We start from the raw sequence: 17735 nt of genomic DNA, 5'->3' as shown, positions 1-17735 counted from the left end.
TCTTTTGCTACTGCGTTTCTACAAATGTAATGGTGTTTATTTTCTTAACCAGGGGCTTCCCATATTTCGTTGATGTTAATATATTTCATGATTATGGATTTTTAATCTTTGGAAGCTTTATTTGGGTACATAGTCCATAAAACAAAACTTGAGCGAATTTAAAATTTAAAAAATTAACAATAAATTTCCGAATATTTGTAGTTTATTAATATCAATTTAGGATATATCAAAAAATTCTCAAAAATATTTTTTCTAATTTTAATAAATTCATTTGCAATTTTTAATATACTTTTAATTATTTCGATTCATTCTTTGAAGTTTAAGTAAATGTTAAACTGTATATTTAGGAACAAAGCGACAGTCCCACAATAGAAAAACCGACTATATTATGATCATTATATGAATAAATTTAATTTATAAATAATATACCAAATAATACATATCAAAAAATACTAAAAAAGGAACACAAACGAAGTTATAATGATGCTTACATTTTCAGTCTTTTCGATAACAATATAAAAATAATAAAATTAAACATAATTATAGTTTCATAGTATCATAGATATATATTTTTTTTTAATAAATATATTTATACTTTCCAATTTTAAATAAAAAAAATAATATTTTCTTTTTCACATATACTTTTTGTTAAAAAAATATCTTTGAGTTCATAGAAGTAGAACACTTCCGATAAATGCAGAGCTAACAAACATTGCGCCTCTGCATTTCCTGCAGCTTCCGAAAGGAGATCTATTTAGGCCATTGGGTCATATCCGACTTTCACATACCCTAGGACAAAAGAACTCTTTCCCAATTAGAACAAGGCCCTGATTGTCGGGTTATCAAGTTATATTTCAAAATGCTCTGACCTCAAAACCTAAAACCTATCTCGTATTTCGAAAGGTTCTATTTTGGTGCTTCTGCTTTGAAATTTATGGAAAGCTCAGCACGTACAACTTGTTCGTTCATGTTAAGTTGAATAGTAATTCTAACAGGAAATAGTCAGCCATATCCGTCTTATCAGCATCATATATGGCATATACTAAATGAAAAAGCCTTAACCTAATCACGAGAACTGCGACAAACGAACTAGCATCGACATATATTGGGACCACTAGAAAAGCTGCAGTTGAGTATTAGGACTAGATTATACCTGGTATATGGGTTATTCAAAAGCATAATGGTACCAACAAGGCAGTCATAATTCATAAAGTGTTTATTGATCTGAACTGAGTAAGATAATTGGCAGTAAAAACCTGTTTTATGTTATCCATAAAGTAAATAAATGTTTAATTTTTTAGTGAAAAATAAGTTGCTATTGATATTGTTTTATTGTTAAGTAAAGTTGAAAATAGATATACCCTTTGTAAGAAACACAGTACGGGAATGGGAAATAGAATATTAATGCTTAAAATCGGGCTACTTTGATTGGGTTAGCGGGCTCTGCTCCTCATTTCCTCGTTTCAAGGCGCTAAAGTGCTAAATTCAGAGGCATACCATATAGCCAAAGCCACATCTACATCGAAACCTACACCCATCCGGGCCTGTCCCTGGCCTGTGCCTGCTGCTTAGACTACAAATACGGCTCAACGGTTCCATCAACTGCACACACACCACGATAGCTCCAATTTGCCGTGGTATTGGTGGCCAAAAGCCGAACCCACGCCCGAACTTTTCCGAGTGCCGATGATCGCGCCGACCGAAGTCGGACGAAGAATTCGAATCGCTTTGGCGGGGCTCGTGTTTAGTAATACTTCGAACGCTTGACGATCTCCACATGTGGGGAGAGTGCTGTGCCCGACGATCGCAGCAGCAGCAAATCAGCGTTTTCTGTTAGTTTTCCTCACTTTTCCGAAAATTCAATTCTTTAATATATTTACAATCGCTTATGTCGGTTTTTTAAAGAAGATTTTAAAAATCGAAAATTCTTAACAATTCTAACTTTATGTTTATTTCGTTGGCAGTTTCGTGTGTGTTTTAGGCGACAGAGAAAGAGAAAGAGGCAGATAGATATAAAGTTCGCCAGAGTGAGACATAATTATATTGCGGATAGGACGAAAGGACCCACCGAAGATGTTACCCAGAGATCTAAGGCATCTCTTGGGTCTGCTAAGCGCCGTTTATCTATTTGGCAGCCTTGTTTCTGTGACCTTGGCAGATAAGGTAAGTTCAAACTATGGGCTTGAACTAAGCTGTTTTAATCCTTTAGCAATATAAATACAAGTAAAAAATAAATAAAGGGTAAATAAACCCTAAACCTTTTTAAAGTTTTAGATCTTTTGTAGAAAACTTAAAAAAATTCATTAAATTTTTAAATAATTTAAAATTAAATTTAAAATCACCAAATCAATATATTGATTATGATTTCAAAATATTTAGTGAAAGTGCTTTACTTAAAAGTGCTTCTCAAACTATATACAGTTTTGCGCATTACAGTTGAATAATTTATAGTGCTTCTCAAACTGTGTCAAGCAATTTTGTTAGAAATTACTTCATAAATTTTTGTCTACTATACATATTTAATAAAAATATATTAAAAGAATATAAATTAATAACCCAATGGTTTTCAAACTGCCTGCATTGATTTGGCTTGCATTTGGTATCAACCATAAACAACTAAAATTAGGTCAGCTCCCAGCTCGGCTCTTAATCATCGCAGCTATTGTTATTGTTATTCTGCAGTATTGCACTCTTTGATTCATTCACACTTCCGGCATGGAAACTCTTTGACTTCAAGAGATAATCCCGCAAGTCCGTTCCCGATTCCGGGGGTTCAATAGAGTCCAGCGGCCACCAGGGACGGATTATGTCATTAAATTATTTTGGCAACCTAATGTAGTAGGTGAAAAGGTTGGCGATAATGCCGATTGATAACCCTCTAATCTTTCAATTTAGAGGACTCGACAGTTTTTTTGGCATACCTATTAGGATTCGCCATTGAACGTTTCCGGCTGGCGATTAAGATTCAAAAATTAGTTTATAATCATTGTCTAAATGGGGCACGATTTAGATTAGAAAGCTCAAAAATAAAACGTTTTGTACCCATTTCTAAAAAAAGACAATGACATGTAGGGTTCTTGTTGATAATTGGTTATGTTAGTTATTATTTGAATTTAAAAACAAATGTTATCTTTAAAGTATTCCAATCATTTCCTGATTTGAGTACCAAGCAAGCATGGTGCCCCAAAAACTATGCACCATTTTCTTTAAGAACTGGTCGGCTACCAAATTTCTTATATTTAAATGGCTTTCTGGTCAACGGGATGGTGTGATGGAATTTTGGAAAGAAGAGATTTCGTAAGCTTGGATGAAAAATGGAGCACATGCCGGCGGCACCTAGTTTTTGATGGCATTCGGTGCTTATCAGGCTGCGACTGGACATTTAATTAGACCTATTGCTATGTTGGCGGCATTGACGCCATTGATAGCATGTTCCGCTGATTGCGACATGGATTCCTAGACTCGAATTTAGAAATAAATAGAACTAAAGCAAGTGTCGCCAGCAGCTGGTCCAGAGGCTATCGGTTTGGCCTGACTTTTTGCCTTTACCCCGGCATCGTTTAATAGTGATTTCCATAATTTTCTGTATAGGATTTTGCACTCGGATTCGTTTAGATCTGTCCTCAGCGCTCACGTGTTTGGCATCATAAGTGTGCAGCTCGTTTGACGACTTTGGTAATTTGATTCCCAGCTCTTTTCGCACTCGGTTACGTGGTCAATGCCATGGGCCATGGGACCCTAACTCACCGATTCCAAGTGAGAGCTTCCAGGTCTTGTGGGTTGCAGCTGGAAGACTAACCGCAAAGCGCTGAAAAACTTGACTTCGTTTTGCTACCGTTGTTCGAGTTACTCTTTTACGAAGTGGGGTTCTAAGATATATACAATTATTTGAAAAAATTATTAATATTTTTAATTGGAGTTGATTTGATTGTAGATATAATATCAACGTTTTTTTTTATGATACCACAATAATTTTCAAAAAGCTTAGCGATAAGAAAATTAAGTCGAAACGTACATTTTAAGGGAACTACATATATTTTTTCATTATTTACATAGCTCATAAGGAAATCATTTTAATGCATTATCAGCTAGGTTTTCTTTTTTCAATACTTGAATTAAATCATAAAAATGACGATTAGTAATTACTTATTCATACTTCCTTTGATTGATTAGTTTACAAATACAACTGGGATCTATCTAAGACTTTTGCAACATTGTATGTAATTTACATTATAAATTATATTTTTCTAAGCAGCTAAGATTAGAATATTTATAATAATAATACGTTTTCTAAAATTATTATTGCCTAGTTTGAAGTCAAATTGTTTAAATTGTTTTATAAGATCATGAACAATTTATACCATTTTAAAGAGTATTCATCATGTTTAAGGAAAATTAGAAACCTTTTTAACCAGTTAACTGTTGTCAACCAGTAGCCTTAAAACTGTTTTGAAAATGGGTTTTGCAACTAGTTCGACGCTACATTAACCGAACAAATGATTTCCTTTTCCGTTGTGCAAAATAGAAAGAGAGTCGTTCATTTAAGAGCAGCTTCAAACAAAGAGAGAACGATAGAGCGAGAGAGAGAGTTGAACTCAACGAATGCAACTGAGGCTTTCCATTCCATGAATGAATTTTGATAAATGGCCTTTATCAGTAGCTCCTCCCACTCCCCCACTCTTTCCCCTTTTTGTTCTCTCCTGCACTTGCTATGCTATAAATATATATGTATAAAGAACTGCCGTTCGATTCCGACAATTAGCAGCTCAAGTGATCGGTGAAGGGTTCTCTTAGGGAATCACTGGAATGATGGGATTCCGGAGAAGGGGCTGCAAGGGTAGGCGGCAATCTTTTGACGTTCTGCACCATTTCAAATTGGAATTGAAAGTTCTTGGTGGTTTGTTTGTTGCTTCTGTGGCGGCTGCTTATGCAGTTCAAAGTCTTAGAAACTCCATACGTGCACTTTGAAAAACAATTTAGTAATGTAGAAAATATGTCACGACAAATTCTAATTTTTTCAAAGAAACTAAAACATAGCAGACTAAATTTTCAAATAAAATTTAAGGAATATTTCTTTACTTTTTAACAAATAAGAATTAAAAAAAAATATTAACTTATTTAACCTATTTGTGGGAGTGCATCCTTTTTTTGCTATTCAGTTTCGATTTCTTTGAGAATTTGTTTATACACGATCCCGGTCTGAACTGACCCGATGACGGCATAAATCACTGACCACCGCCGGCCAGACAGAGCGGGGCCAAATGGGGATCGAAATGGGGATCCAACTGGAGACCGCCCAAGAGAAGCAACTGCTCGGCTCGGACAACAATGATCATCATCACATTGTTGGACTCCTTGTGGAAGTTTATTTGCGTGCTTGAGTAGAATTGTTTGGCGAGTTGCATTTCAATTTGACTCAATTATTTATTTATCTGCAACTGAATGCGGAAATTATGCGAACTCTGTGTGTGTGTGTGAGTGTACGATATGGACAGCATGTCGTATAAGTGATATGGGGAGGGGCCACTTAGTAGCCGCCTGTATAATGAATTTCGTAAATTGAAACGATTATTTATGAGAGCCAGTGTTGAAGAAGCTCATGAAATTGGGTTATCAGTCATCTGTCTCATAACTGCAGCTCGTTGTTCTCCTTTTCTTCCCGCCTTATCAGCACGGACTGGCTTATGAAATTGATATTCATCAGAGCATCTGAAATTCTATACATATATTTAGACACTATATGGCATATAGTCGTACAATGTATGATGTGCCCGTTGCTGAGATTCCATTTCAGACAGCAAACATCTAGCGTCATGGCTAAAAATAAATTCATTTTAATTTGCTTGGTTAACTTTCTAGAGTTTTGATTGTCTGAATTATTTGCAGGAAATTGAAATGGTTGACCAATGGCTAAATGATTTTAAAACGATCTATAACTGGGTGACTTTTAATTGAGTGATACTTTAAAGGAAAAACTGAACGTTAAAATAATGATTTTTTAGTGCAAAGAAGGTACAGATAAAGTTAAAGATGAAACATAATAATATCCTTTAAAATAAAAAACTTCTTGGGATCTGTTACGTGAAAAAGAAGTCAATGAAAGATCAGTTTAGAACACAGTTTCTTGGACAGGTGCAGTTCTCTGGAAAAATTCAATCATTTGGCGCTTCCTTATCGCCACTTTATTGACGATCGTTGCGAATATTCAGTTGTGACAGCCCGCTGTCCATCAATTTCAATGTTAATTTGAGTGCACGGCAATTAGTTATCATCTGTCAGGCTTGTGTCCAAACAATTATGTGCGATGATGCCGTAACCGGGCACTTAAATAGGCCCAACAGCCTTAGTTTTCTACATCTTCATCTTTTTTTTTGCAAGCTTACGGAGTGCGTGGGTGTTCTCCATGTGCCAGTGGCAGTGCAGATTTCCCTGCATCTTTTTCTATATGTTATGATGTCAAGCCGGAGCAAAATGATGTCATGCTGCAAGTGCGCCCGTCCAGATGTGCATCCATTATGTTATGCTCCGTATGAATGTGAGTGTGAGTGGGTGTGGGGGCCTAGCATTTTCATGTCAATCACACGCTGCTCATATGTTGGCCCATATACGATTTTTATAATGCTACCCTATAGTTGGGATCCAAAATGGGGGGTTTTGTGTGCCAAATGACACACAATATCTACTTTTGTAATCGCAACTAGGTTAGTTAGTCAATGAAATACTTTTATGGGATGTGAATCAGTACGAATTGTTTGAAGTCATTTATTGACTATAACTTAGTCTTTGGGCTACAACTATTAACATTTTTTGTATGAGATAGTAATTATTTTGTTTATTAGTTATTATATTTAACTATTCTCTTTTTAAGTGCATCAATATTTACTACTCAAACATATATCTTTATTGTTATAAATTTTAGTAAGCACTTCTGGGTCTGATACAACACTTTGTATCCGTGCCTTCCATTGTTGCATGTAGTTTTCTAAACGTTTATGATGCACATTTAACAACAGATTTGTTGTTGTTATTGCTACTGGTGCAAAATTCCCACTCCATAAAGTTTGTATGTATAAATATGAAAATGAAAATGCGGTTGATTGATGGCGCGTGTTGACTGACTTGAAAAATTGGGTCATTTATGACGCACAAAAGGATTCTCAAGAAGTCTATCTCTGTAAGACTTAGTAAATATCCCGATCGCAATAGTTCAAACGTAGACTAAAATTATATATATTGATATATATGAAATAGTCAAGTGTTTTTTATTTAAAAGATCTTTTTGTTATAAGACCATCTCTTCCTTTTCTTGCTGTCCCTTGGCAACAAAGAACTCTCATTGATGCTTCAGTGTCTGCGACAGATAACCCCTTTGTCCACCGCCTCTTGGATTATAAGTATATACATACATATATATAATATAAGAAATATAATTTAATGCCAAATTTAAATGTTTTAATTAATGCCGTTCTCTTAGCCTTATCAGCTGTGATTTATATGTGACATTCTGATAATTATAATTATTTTTTTTGTATGCCACATCCGGGCGGACCAGGCCACAAACTTTGAAAACCTAAGATTACCAGACGCTTCTCTCCCAGCTTACTCTCTGGCTATCTCTCTCACCAGCGAATGTTTCTGTCTCTTTTTAAGACATTTCGCTGCGCTTTGCATTCCCTGAATAATTGCAGTCCGTCGAAATGATCGTCAAAGTTTTAGGCAGTATCGCTTACATTTCAACGGAAAGACGAAAAGTTAGCACCCGAGGATTGTCATTAGATACTCAGGACCCCAGAGCCGAGAAATTCAGAACGTGTCGGGCCAATAAACTTGCTTTTCCAGATGCATAACACTTAAACAAAGAATGCCCCGCTCATTATTTATATGTACATACATATGTAGTATAAATCTTTCCGCCCGGCAAACGATTAGCGTGGGTGGGTGTGCCCAATTGTCGCGCCAGATATATGCCAGATATAACATCTCGGTTTTGGATCCGTGTGTGGAGGCCTCTCTTTGACCTTAAACTATGCATTCGGCTTGGATGCACGAGGGAACGGGATAGAATATCGGCAACTGGGACAATTGGCTTTAACATGTTGAAATGCGCTTAAGTGCGCGCCACTGACATACAATCGCATCTGAACGTCGGCATATAGATGTATATAGTCCACCGATTTGGTCTGACTTTCGCTTAGCACTAACAGTTACACTTACAGTGGAGCAACAGATAGAATTTTAACAAGAAAGGATACCCTGATAATAGGATTAAACTATCCTAGCTTACACTTTTATAATTTATTCTCCAAAACTTTTTTATAAAAAGATTTAAAAATGAATTTTTTACTAGCTTAACTAGCTAAACCTATTTAACAAACAAAAGTAACTAAAGTCCCTCTGTCTGTTTGCCTGATAAAGAGGATACCCAACACCTGCTGAACCTCCAGACACGCGTGCCCATTCAGGAATTTGATTATTAATTTTGTGAATATTCCCAGCCATATATATTCCCGACCCGACTCACTGCCTCCTTTGCTGACATCGGCGGAATCAAGTGCTATTTGTATGTGAAAGAAGCACAGTGCAACAGCCATCGGAATAGCCAGATCACCCGTTACCCCAAATTCGAGTGGCTTCTCCCCTCGACGACGACGACGACGCCACTTAGTGGTGCGTTTTCTGTCTGGCTGTGGTGCCATCCAAAAAAATCAAATAAAAGTGGCCCATATATGGACGGGGTATATAGCATATATATTTATACATATATATATAGCATATGTGCAGTCGACACAGATATTGCCTTGCCCAGTGTCAAGTTCAAGGAAATTGCAGTGCTGTCACTTTTGAACGTGTTACCGCAACAATTTCCACAGTTTGACTTACATATAAATATATATATATCTTTCTTCACATATATAATATTTTTATGTTATCCGATAAGAATTCCTTAAGTTTCAGATTTGGCAATTGATTGAAAGAAATTCGATGGTGTCTCCTTTTGGATATTTTTGGGTTTCTTATTCAGAAATTTCGATTGAAAGAATGTGTGATGTGAAACGAAAGACTTGAATGAAGCCAAGAACTGATCGAAATTTCCCATTGATTTGGATTGGGAATGAAATTTTATAAGTCCAATCATTGCACGATTTCAGCCATTGGATGTTTCTCACAGTTGTTGGCTTCTAATTTCCAGAAATCGAGTGCAATTGCATCTGTGCACCTGCACCCCCGTACTCTGGCGGTCTAAGATTTTATTTTAGTATCTGCATTTTCTCGGATTTTTCACTTGCTCGCCAGCGATGAAGAAAATTGAAAGAATTGAAAAACAAGCAACAGAACCACAACATCTTTTGGTTCACCGCATCGAAAAGTCTTATTTTATTTTTTCTAGTTTTCAGCTTTCAGTTCTTGTTTACCTTTAACGTTCTCGTTTCGGGATTTGGTGATGTGAATATTTAGTTAACAGATGGTTTGATCTCCTGCGAGCAGATTCACTTCTGGGAACTCATCTGGGGAGGATGTGTACCGGGGCTTTGAACTCTGGCGAAGTCGCTTGCATCTTCTCCATTAGTCATCGGAGGTGTTGTTTGTTAATCCAAAACAGAATTTGCCAAACATTTGACACTAATTTTTCCAGCCAGCAAACAATTAAACATAAATATCATATGCAAAATAAAAAAAAATGATTTTAAGATTTTAAGCAAAGAATCTCGACACATGCGTGCAACATGTGTGCAGTTTCTTTTTGTTTTTGTATTCTTAAATTGTTTTTTGGAGGAACTGTCAGTGAAAAACTTGAACGAGCACTGAAATTCCATTTAATGAAGGCGGCTATAAATTCGGACATTTAACCAACATGAAATTATGTCAATTCTATAAATACGTAGAAAACTAAGGATGTTTATGCTGACATCAATGAGGAAGCCACAAGAAATGTGCCAATAAATACACGTAATATACAAAGGTGTTCTTCTTTAACTTTAGCCTACCTCAAAAATGGATTTCAAAGTGATTTCATAATTTGAAATATTCCAGATAATGGCTTTTTACCGAATTGCACTTGTTGTTGTTTATAAATAAATGCACATTAAATGGGTTAAAAATGCGCTGCCTGCGGAGCGCTCCCACTCCAAAGCTATCCAGCAAAAGTTTACCCCTTTACCCTTCCTCACACTCTCACATTTTCCCATTTTCACTTTTCCATTTTTTCAACTTCAGTGAGCGTGTTCTATGCACTCGCTCAATTGACTGGGCAAAAGTAAACGTACCCATATAGAAGATTATCTCATTGCAAACGGAAACTGTGCAATTAAAGCTGCGAACTGCAGCTGAAAAATGTTGCAGCTCTACTTATTATTGTTGATTTTCTGGCTAAGGCGCGGGTCGAGGTTTGCTTTCTTAAGGAAAATTATAACATACAACTGCCAACCATAAGACCCATGAATCGAAGGTCATTTTCTTAAGATGAGCATTTAATCGATTATTTGACTATGAGTTTTTAAATTGATAAAAAATCAGCCTATTAACTAATTTACATATATAACTTTTAAGCTTAAGCTGAGACCTAAATTTCTAACTGAAATGCAGGTATATGTCTAGGTAGTTACATTACCCAATTAATCACGCTACAACCAACTTGTTTAAAGACAAATTTACAAATTCTGACTTAAATTTATAAGAACATGCCTTAAAGGCAAACTTTAAGCTGTTTCCTAGAACTTTCCATCAGTATATGGAACAGACTGGCATTTAGAATATAAAACGAATTTATTCTGACATCTTCGATTACCTAAATGAGAGTTCCAATCAGGGGCAATGAAGACCAGTTATATATATACATACGTACTCCTCCCTGGTTTCCTATTGTATACAAATTCGATTAGTAATCTTCCCCGACTGACTGATAAATGTTTATGCCACATTGCAGATATGTAACACAACGATATGTGACTGCAAGGGCATAAAGGGACGAGCCGGTGCCCCAGGACCCATTGGAGTTCCCGGTTTGGAAGGTCCTGCCGGAGAAGTAGGACCATTTGGACGGGCAGGACCAATCGGAGAGAAAGGAGATGTTGGCGAATACGGCGAACAAGGCGAGAAAGGACATCGCGTAAGATATTATATTTTTAACTTTACCAAAATTATGTTTTCCGATTAACAAGTTCTTGTTTAGGGTGAGATTGGACTTAGAGGCGAAACTGGATACCCTGGAATTATGGTAAGTTAATATAATAATTAAATAGATACTGAAGGATCAGTTAATCCTGCAATTTGGATGTCCATTTAGGGTAAAACCGGCGAGCCGGGAACACAAGGACCCCGGGGAATAGATGGCTGCGACGGAAGGCCTGGGGCGCAGGGAAAAGGCGGAGATCCTGGCTCTAATGGACCGCGAGGCCCGCCAGGAAAGTCTGGTCAACAGGGTCCTCCCGGAGAAGCAGGCGAGGGCGGCATCAACTCCAAGGGTACCAAAGGTAATCGGGGCGAGAGCGGACTGCCTGGTAGCCAGGGCCCGCCTGGATTTGATGGTGAACGCGGTGCTAAGGGTGACACTGGATACGCTGGCCAGACCGGTGAGAAGGGAGACCCCGGATTCAAAGGACCAGCGGGTGACACTGGAGCGGTATCGGAGCTTCCGTATTCCTTGATAGGTCCTCCCGGTGAGAAGGGTGAATCTGGCAGTAGCTTTACAGAGGCCCAAAAAAAAGATGTTTCCTTGAAGGGCTTCAAAGGATTCGTTGGTCCTCAGGGTGACCAGGGACCAGATGGACCGACTGGCGAACAAGGTGCCACCGGTCGTAATGGTCTTCCTGGAGCAAGAGGCGAGATCGGAGGGCCCGGCGAGCGTGGCAAGCCCGGAAAGGATGGAGAGCCCGGCAGGTATGGAGACAAGGGCGTGAAAGGTGCACCAGGATGGACTGGAGCTGATGGATTAGAAGGAACCCCAGGAGAACGGGGTGAAGATGGTTTTGCTGGTACTCCTGGAATTCAAGGACCTCCTGGCCCCCCTGGAATTTACGATCCGAGTCTAAGTCAGTCGCTGCCGGGACCCATAGGATCACAAGGAGACATTGGAGCACCAGGAGAACTTGGTCCATCAGGTTTGCCCGGCAAGCCAGGACGTCGCGGACCCTTCGGTCCCGCTGGACTGTCAGGTGAGCCTGGATTGAGCGGCAATCGAGGCCCGCCCGGGCGCAGTGAACGCGGTGAGCCCGGTGACTACGGATTCATTGGCCCCCCAGGACCCCAGGGTCCTCCCGGTGAAGCTGGTCTTCCTGGCCGATATGGACTACATGGCGAGCCTGGTGAAAATTTGATTGGACCCAAGGGCGAACCTGGTCTTAATGGAATTCCCGGCAAGGATGGTTATCGAGGTGATCGCGGAGAAGTCGGATTGCCCGGTGACAAAGGTTTGCCCGGCGAGGGTTTCAACATCGTTGGTCCTCCTGGATCCCAGGGACCTCCCGGATTCCGCGGACGTCCTGGTGACGATGGTAGAAATGGATTACGTGGTCTGCCCGGTGACAAGGGATTGCGCGGCGACGACTGCCCGGTCTGTAATGCTGGGCCCCGTGGACCTCGTGGCCAGGAGGGTGACACTGGATATCCTGGAAGTTTCGGTAACCGTGGAGCTAACGGCCTAACAGGACCACGTGGCGATAGAGGATTGCAAGGCTTTCCGGGTAGGGCAGGCCATAAAGGTCTGCCAGGAAATCCAGGTATTCCCGGCGAACAAGGTAAAGTTGGAGCACCCGGCCCAAAAGGAATAGTGCATGTAGTCGGTGCCCAAGTAAAGGGAGAGCAAGGTGATGATGGCGACAACGGACGTCGTGGAGAGCAGGGGTTGGAGGGTGACCAAGGACAAGATGGTTACGACGGTATTCAAGGTGCACGTGGTGAGACTGGCCAGCGTGGAGAGTACGGCGATGCCGGTATCCCGGGACGCGATGGTATAGCAGGACGCGATGGACGAGATGGCGCCCCCGGAAAAAATGCATCCGCCCAATCCAAATTTTACTTAATTGGTGAGCGGGGCTACAACGGTCGTAAAGGAGAACGCGGTGATCACGGAGTTAAAGGATTTAAGGGTGTCAAGGGTGAGCCGAAACCAGGTGAAATCTTTAACAACTTAGGAGATCGTGGCGACAAAGGTTACCCTGGTCTGCCCGGTGAAAAGGGACTTAAAGGTCCGCGCGGAGATATCGGACTTCCCGGCGAAACTGGTGACCGGGGACCAGCCGGCAAATCTTTTCCCGGAGCTATCGGTGCCAAGGGTTATCCTGGCCAGACAGGCGATTACGGGCCCCAAGGAGCACCCGGTCTACCCGGCTTGGATGGTGAGCCGGGTGTGGATGGCAACGTCGGATACAAGGGACAACGAGGTATACCAGGTCAAGAGGTGCTCCCGGGTGAAATAGGTAGCCCTGGTCAACCTGGTATTAAGGGCCTTCCCGGTGATGTTGGCAGCGTAGGCCAGTACGGACCATCTGGACGTCCAGGACCTAAGGGAGTGAAGGGCGAGATAGGACCCGTTGGAAATATTGGACTAACAGGCCTGCCCGGTAATAAGGGTCAACGCGGCGACTACCGATTTGGTCCGATCGGACCTAAGGGTGAGCCTGGCCGAAATGGACGTCAGGCTCCGCACGGCATAAAGGGCCAAAAGGGTGAGGAGGGTTGGCTGGGACAGAATGGACAAAACGGAGCCAAGGGTAACATCGGCTACTCTGGTCGCCGTGGACTCCTTGGCAGTCCAGGTCGGCAAGGCCTTCCTGGTGGCCCTGGCATCTCTGGACTTCCTGGCATGGTCGGCGAGATCGGAGAACGTGGTGAAATTGGCCAAAATGGACGGCAAGGTGACATAGGTCCTCGTGGTCCCACAGGAGATTTCGGACCCAAAGGTAGGTGGACTTTTTATCTCTCTTCTACTTAAAGCCAAATCATGTCAAAGAACCAATTAAATTACCTACGATGCCGTATTCTTACACATAGGTCTCTCTGGTGAAAATGGGCCTGACGGCTATCCCGGAGCTAATGGTACTCCAGGGCGCAAGGGCGAATCTGGAGATATTGGATTCACGGGACGACCAGGTCTTAAGGGCGTGGCTGCCTACAGTGGCATTAAAGGTGAAAACGGTGAATCCGGCTTGACTGGACCAATCGGCTATACTGGAGCCCGCGGACAGAAGGGGCAGCGTGGACCCACTGGCGATTCACCAGTGGCATTTGACGGAGCTGCTGGCCAAAAGGGAGAAGTGGGAAATCCTGGACTCGATGGAATTCATGGCCGTTATGGACTAAAGGGTCAGCGTGGTGATCGAGGTCTCGCCGGTGCACAAGGTCTGAAAGGTGAGGCTGGAGATCAGGGATTAGACGGCTATCGTGGACGCAATGGAGCTCAGGGTCGTAAAGGCAACACTGGCGAAATTGGACCCGAAGGACCCAAAGGTCCACAGGGTGAGAGAGGAGTTGATGGCGTCGATGGACTGACTGGAGAGGCTGGTGATCAAGGGCCTAGAGGATTCGTTGGTGTGCAAGGAGATCAGGGTGCCCAAGGAGACGAAGGTGAAGTGGGTTATCCAGGTCGCGTGCTGAATCTGGAGGAACGTCACGTTTATCGCGGCTTTACCGGTGATCGAGGAATCCAGGGTGAACGAGGCGCCACAGGTGATGTCGGACCAATTGGCTACATCGGAGCTGTAGGCGCCAAGGGAGAACAGGGCGAGATTGGCTACGCAGGAGAGTTGGGTTTCGATGGAGTGCCTGGATTAAAGGGCCAACAAGGCGACCAAGGACCTCAAGGCTTCCCCGGAGTAGCACTGAAATCCGAGCAAGGCGACCAAGGCGATGCTGGGTTAGATGGACGAGCAGGTCGTCGCGGATATGCTGGACAAAAGGGAGCGCCAGGACCACCAGGAGAAAATGGTGCAAACGGTGCTATTGGACACAGAGGAGCAGAGATCGTGGGCCCGCCCGGTCCACAGGGAGATACTGGATATCCCGGAGCGCGTGGACACAGTGGTCGACATGGCCTAATTGGACCAAAGGGAGAGCAGGGAGACATAGGGCCGACAGGGCTTACAGGGTGAATCTGGATATGCCATAGTTGGCAGACAGGGCGACATCGGAGATATCGGCTACCAAGGTGCCCAAGGCTGGAATGGTCAAAAGGGTGAGCAAGGATATCCTGGAATCCCGGGTCAAAATGGCCGAGTGGGAGCTCGGGGTCCACGGGGACCCACTGGCGACGTAGGCTGGAGCGGTATTGATGGCATGGATGGACTCGTTGGCCCAAAGGGTCAGCCGGGTGTGACCTATCCGTACTCGGCAGCCCGTCAAGGAGATCGCGGTGAGCCTGGAATTAATGGGTTCAAGGGTGAGGAGGGCGAACCCGGACAACCAGGATTTGAAGGATTCCAAGGACAGAGAGGGTTTGCCGGATATCGCGGTGACCAAGGTGAAGTAGGCTACACTGGAGCTGACGGACCTCAGGGACAACGTGGTGACAAAGGTGAAATTGGTTTGACCGGAGCTCCTGGACTCCGTGGTCTTCCTGGACCACAGGGTGACCCAGCACCAGCACCACCAGCGCCCAAGAGCCGTGGATTCATTTTTGCCAGGCACTCGCAGTCAGTTCAGGTTCCTCAGTGTCCGGCCAACACGAATCTGTTGTGGGAGGGTTACTCCTTGTCTGGCAATGTGGCCGCCAGCAGAGCGGTTGGTCAGGATCTTGGTCAGTCCGGATCTTGCTTAATGCGTTTCACCACCATGCCGTACATGTTGTGTGATGTGACGAACGTGTGCCACTTTGCCCAGAACAATGACGACAGTCTGTGGCTGTCCACAGCCGAGCCCATGCCCATGACCATGACTCCCATCCAGGGCAGAGACCTCATTAAGTACATTTCACGGTAAGGAATACCTAACAGTTTTCTGAAATTATTCGACACCCCCAACAATTATCATTGTTTTTCCTCAGTTGCGTTGTGTGCGAGACCACGACCAGGATCATTGCCCTACACTCGCAATCCATGTCCATTCCAGAATGCCCTGGTGGCTGGGAGGAGATGTGGACCGGCTACAGTTACTTTATGGTAGGTTATAATATATATTTACATATATACATACCTTGTTTCTTCTTTTTCTATATTTCTTGCCTAACCCGTCTTGCATAACTCCATTTGTAGACCACCCTGGACAACGTTGGAGGCGTTGGACAGAGTCTCGTCTCCCCGGGCTCCTGTCTGGAGGAGTTCCGCGCCCAGCCGGTGATCGAGTGCCATGGTCACGGACGCTGCAACTACTACGATGCGTTAGCCTCCTTCTGGTTATCCGTAATCGAAGAGCAAGATCAATTTGTGCAGCCACGCCAGCAGACGCTTAAAGCAGATTTAACCAGCAAAGTCAGCAGGTGGGTCAAGCTAGGTAAAAATATTCTAGACAAATGGTAAACTTAACTTGCCATTTTTAACAGGTGCACGGTTTGTCGTCGACGTGGTAACACCTTTGTTCCCCGTAATACGGCATCCTCATGGTCTTCGGGATCGTCAGCAGGCTCTGATGAATCTGATTCGGATACGAGCTTTAACTACAGGGCTGGTTGGTCAGCTAACAGCGCTTCAAGGCCTGGCTCGCAATCCAATGCTGGAGCAGGCTGGAACGCTGGCGGTCAATCGAGACCCAATTCTGGGTCTAGCTGGACTTCCGGCTCCGTTCCAGGATCCAATTCGAGATCTAGCTGGTCTTCCGGTTCCGCTGCAGGCTCCAATCCGAAGATCTAGCTGGTCTTCCGGATCCGTTTCTGGTTCCAACCCGGGATCTAACGCTGCGTGGTCTTCGGGCTCCAATGCAAGAGGATATCCTGGCTCAAATGCTGGTTGGTCTACCGGCTCAAATGCAGGATCCCATCCCGGATCAAACGCTGGCTGGTCCTCTAGCTCTAGCTGGAGCTCAGATCCACGCAATCCTGTAAATTACCCTTCGGTTGCCCGCACCAACGATCCACGACGACAGCCGTACTCAACTGCTGAAGCTCCAGCCAACTATTTGAATGGAAGATACCAGCAGGGACGTCGTCCGAGCAATCTGCAGACCTACAACGAGTACGCTCGTAATGGAGGCAACACACGCCCGTACAACAGACGCCCTCGTGAGGACACCATCGCCCCCTAGATTGCAGTTCATACTAAGTAGAAGTTAAATTTTTGTCTTAAGTCTATTGCTATCCAACCAACGATAACGATAACGATCCAAATCCAAAAACAACCCCAAACCCCTAGTTCCCATATGAAACAAGCAAACACAAAACACCGAACAGTGCCATTTTCCGTGGAGATGTAATCCAATTACGTGGACACCTAAACTTGATATAGCACATACCAAAAATGAATACAATAGGGAAGAGAAAAGTAACCACTGCCTGCACTGCAACGAAAGTAAATCTTTTGCCTCTGTTGGGATTATTGTAAACTTAACAAAACCAAAAACAAAACCCAGTTTTTTAATAAATAAAATTTACAACACATAAAACCAATGCACACGAAATTTTGTTTGATTTCAATTATCTAATAATGTTAATTAAAACATTTAATCATTAATTGGACTAAAAGTATAGCTATCAAATGAAAAATATTTTAATTTTGAAACTGTCGAGCGAATTTATTTTTATTACAATTTGAAAAAAGTTTCACATATCCATTTATAATTAATTGCTCCCCCACTAACAAGTAATCCCGTAA

General features: G+C 42.6%; 1 protein-coding gene across 1 annotated transcript; it reads left to right on the top strand.

Annotated features, from left to right (window-relative positions):
- The first annotated feature begins 1734 nt into the window (after positions 1 to 1734).
- LOC108102598 (collagen alpha-5(IV) chain) lies at positions 1735 to 17530 on the top strand. The gene is given in 10 exon segments (XM_017207702.2): positions 1735 to 1832; positions 1965 to 2163; positions 10925 to 11107; positions 11171 to 11215; positions 11285 to 13898; positions 13990 to 15062; positions 15064 to 15908; positions 15977 to 16091; positions 16185 to 16408; positions 16472 to 17530. Coding segments are annotated over 9 exon segments (5496 nt in total). The 5' UTR covers positions 1735 to 1832; positions 1965 to 2073; the 3' UTR covers positions 16779 to 17530.
- The last annotated feature ends 205 nt before the right edge of the window (positions 17531 to 17735 follow it).

Source organism: Drosophila eugracilis, unplaced genomic scaffold, assembly GCF_018153835.1.
Source record: "Drosophila eugracilis isolate 14026-0451.02 unplaced genomic scaffold, ASM1815383v1 contig_1197, whole genome shotgun sequence".
Taxonomy (NCBI): domain Eukaryota; kingdom Metazoa; phylum Arthropoda; class Insecta; order Diptera; family Drosophilidae; genus Drosophila; species Drosophila eugracilis.
Note: the sequence above shows the minus strand (reverse complement) of the source record. Positions and strands in the feature narration are given on the sequence as shown.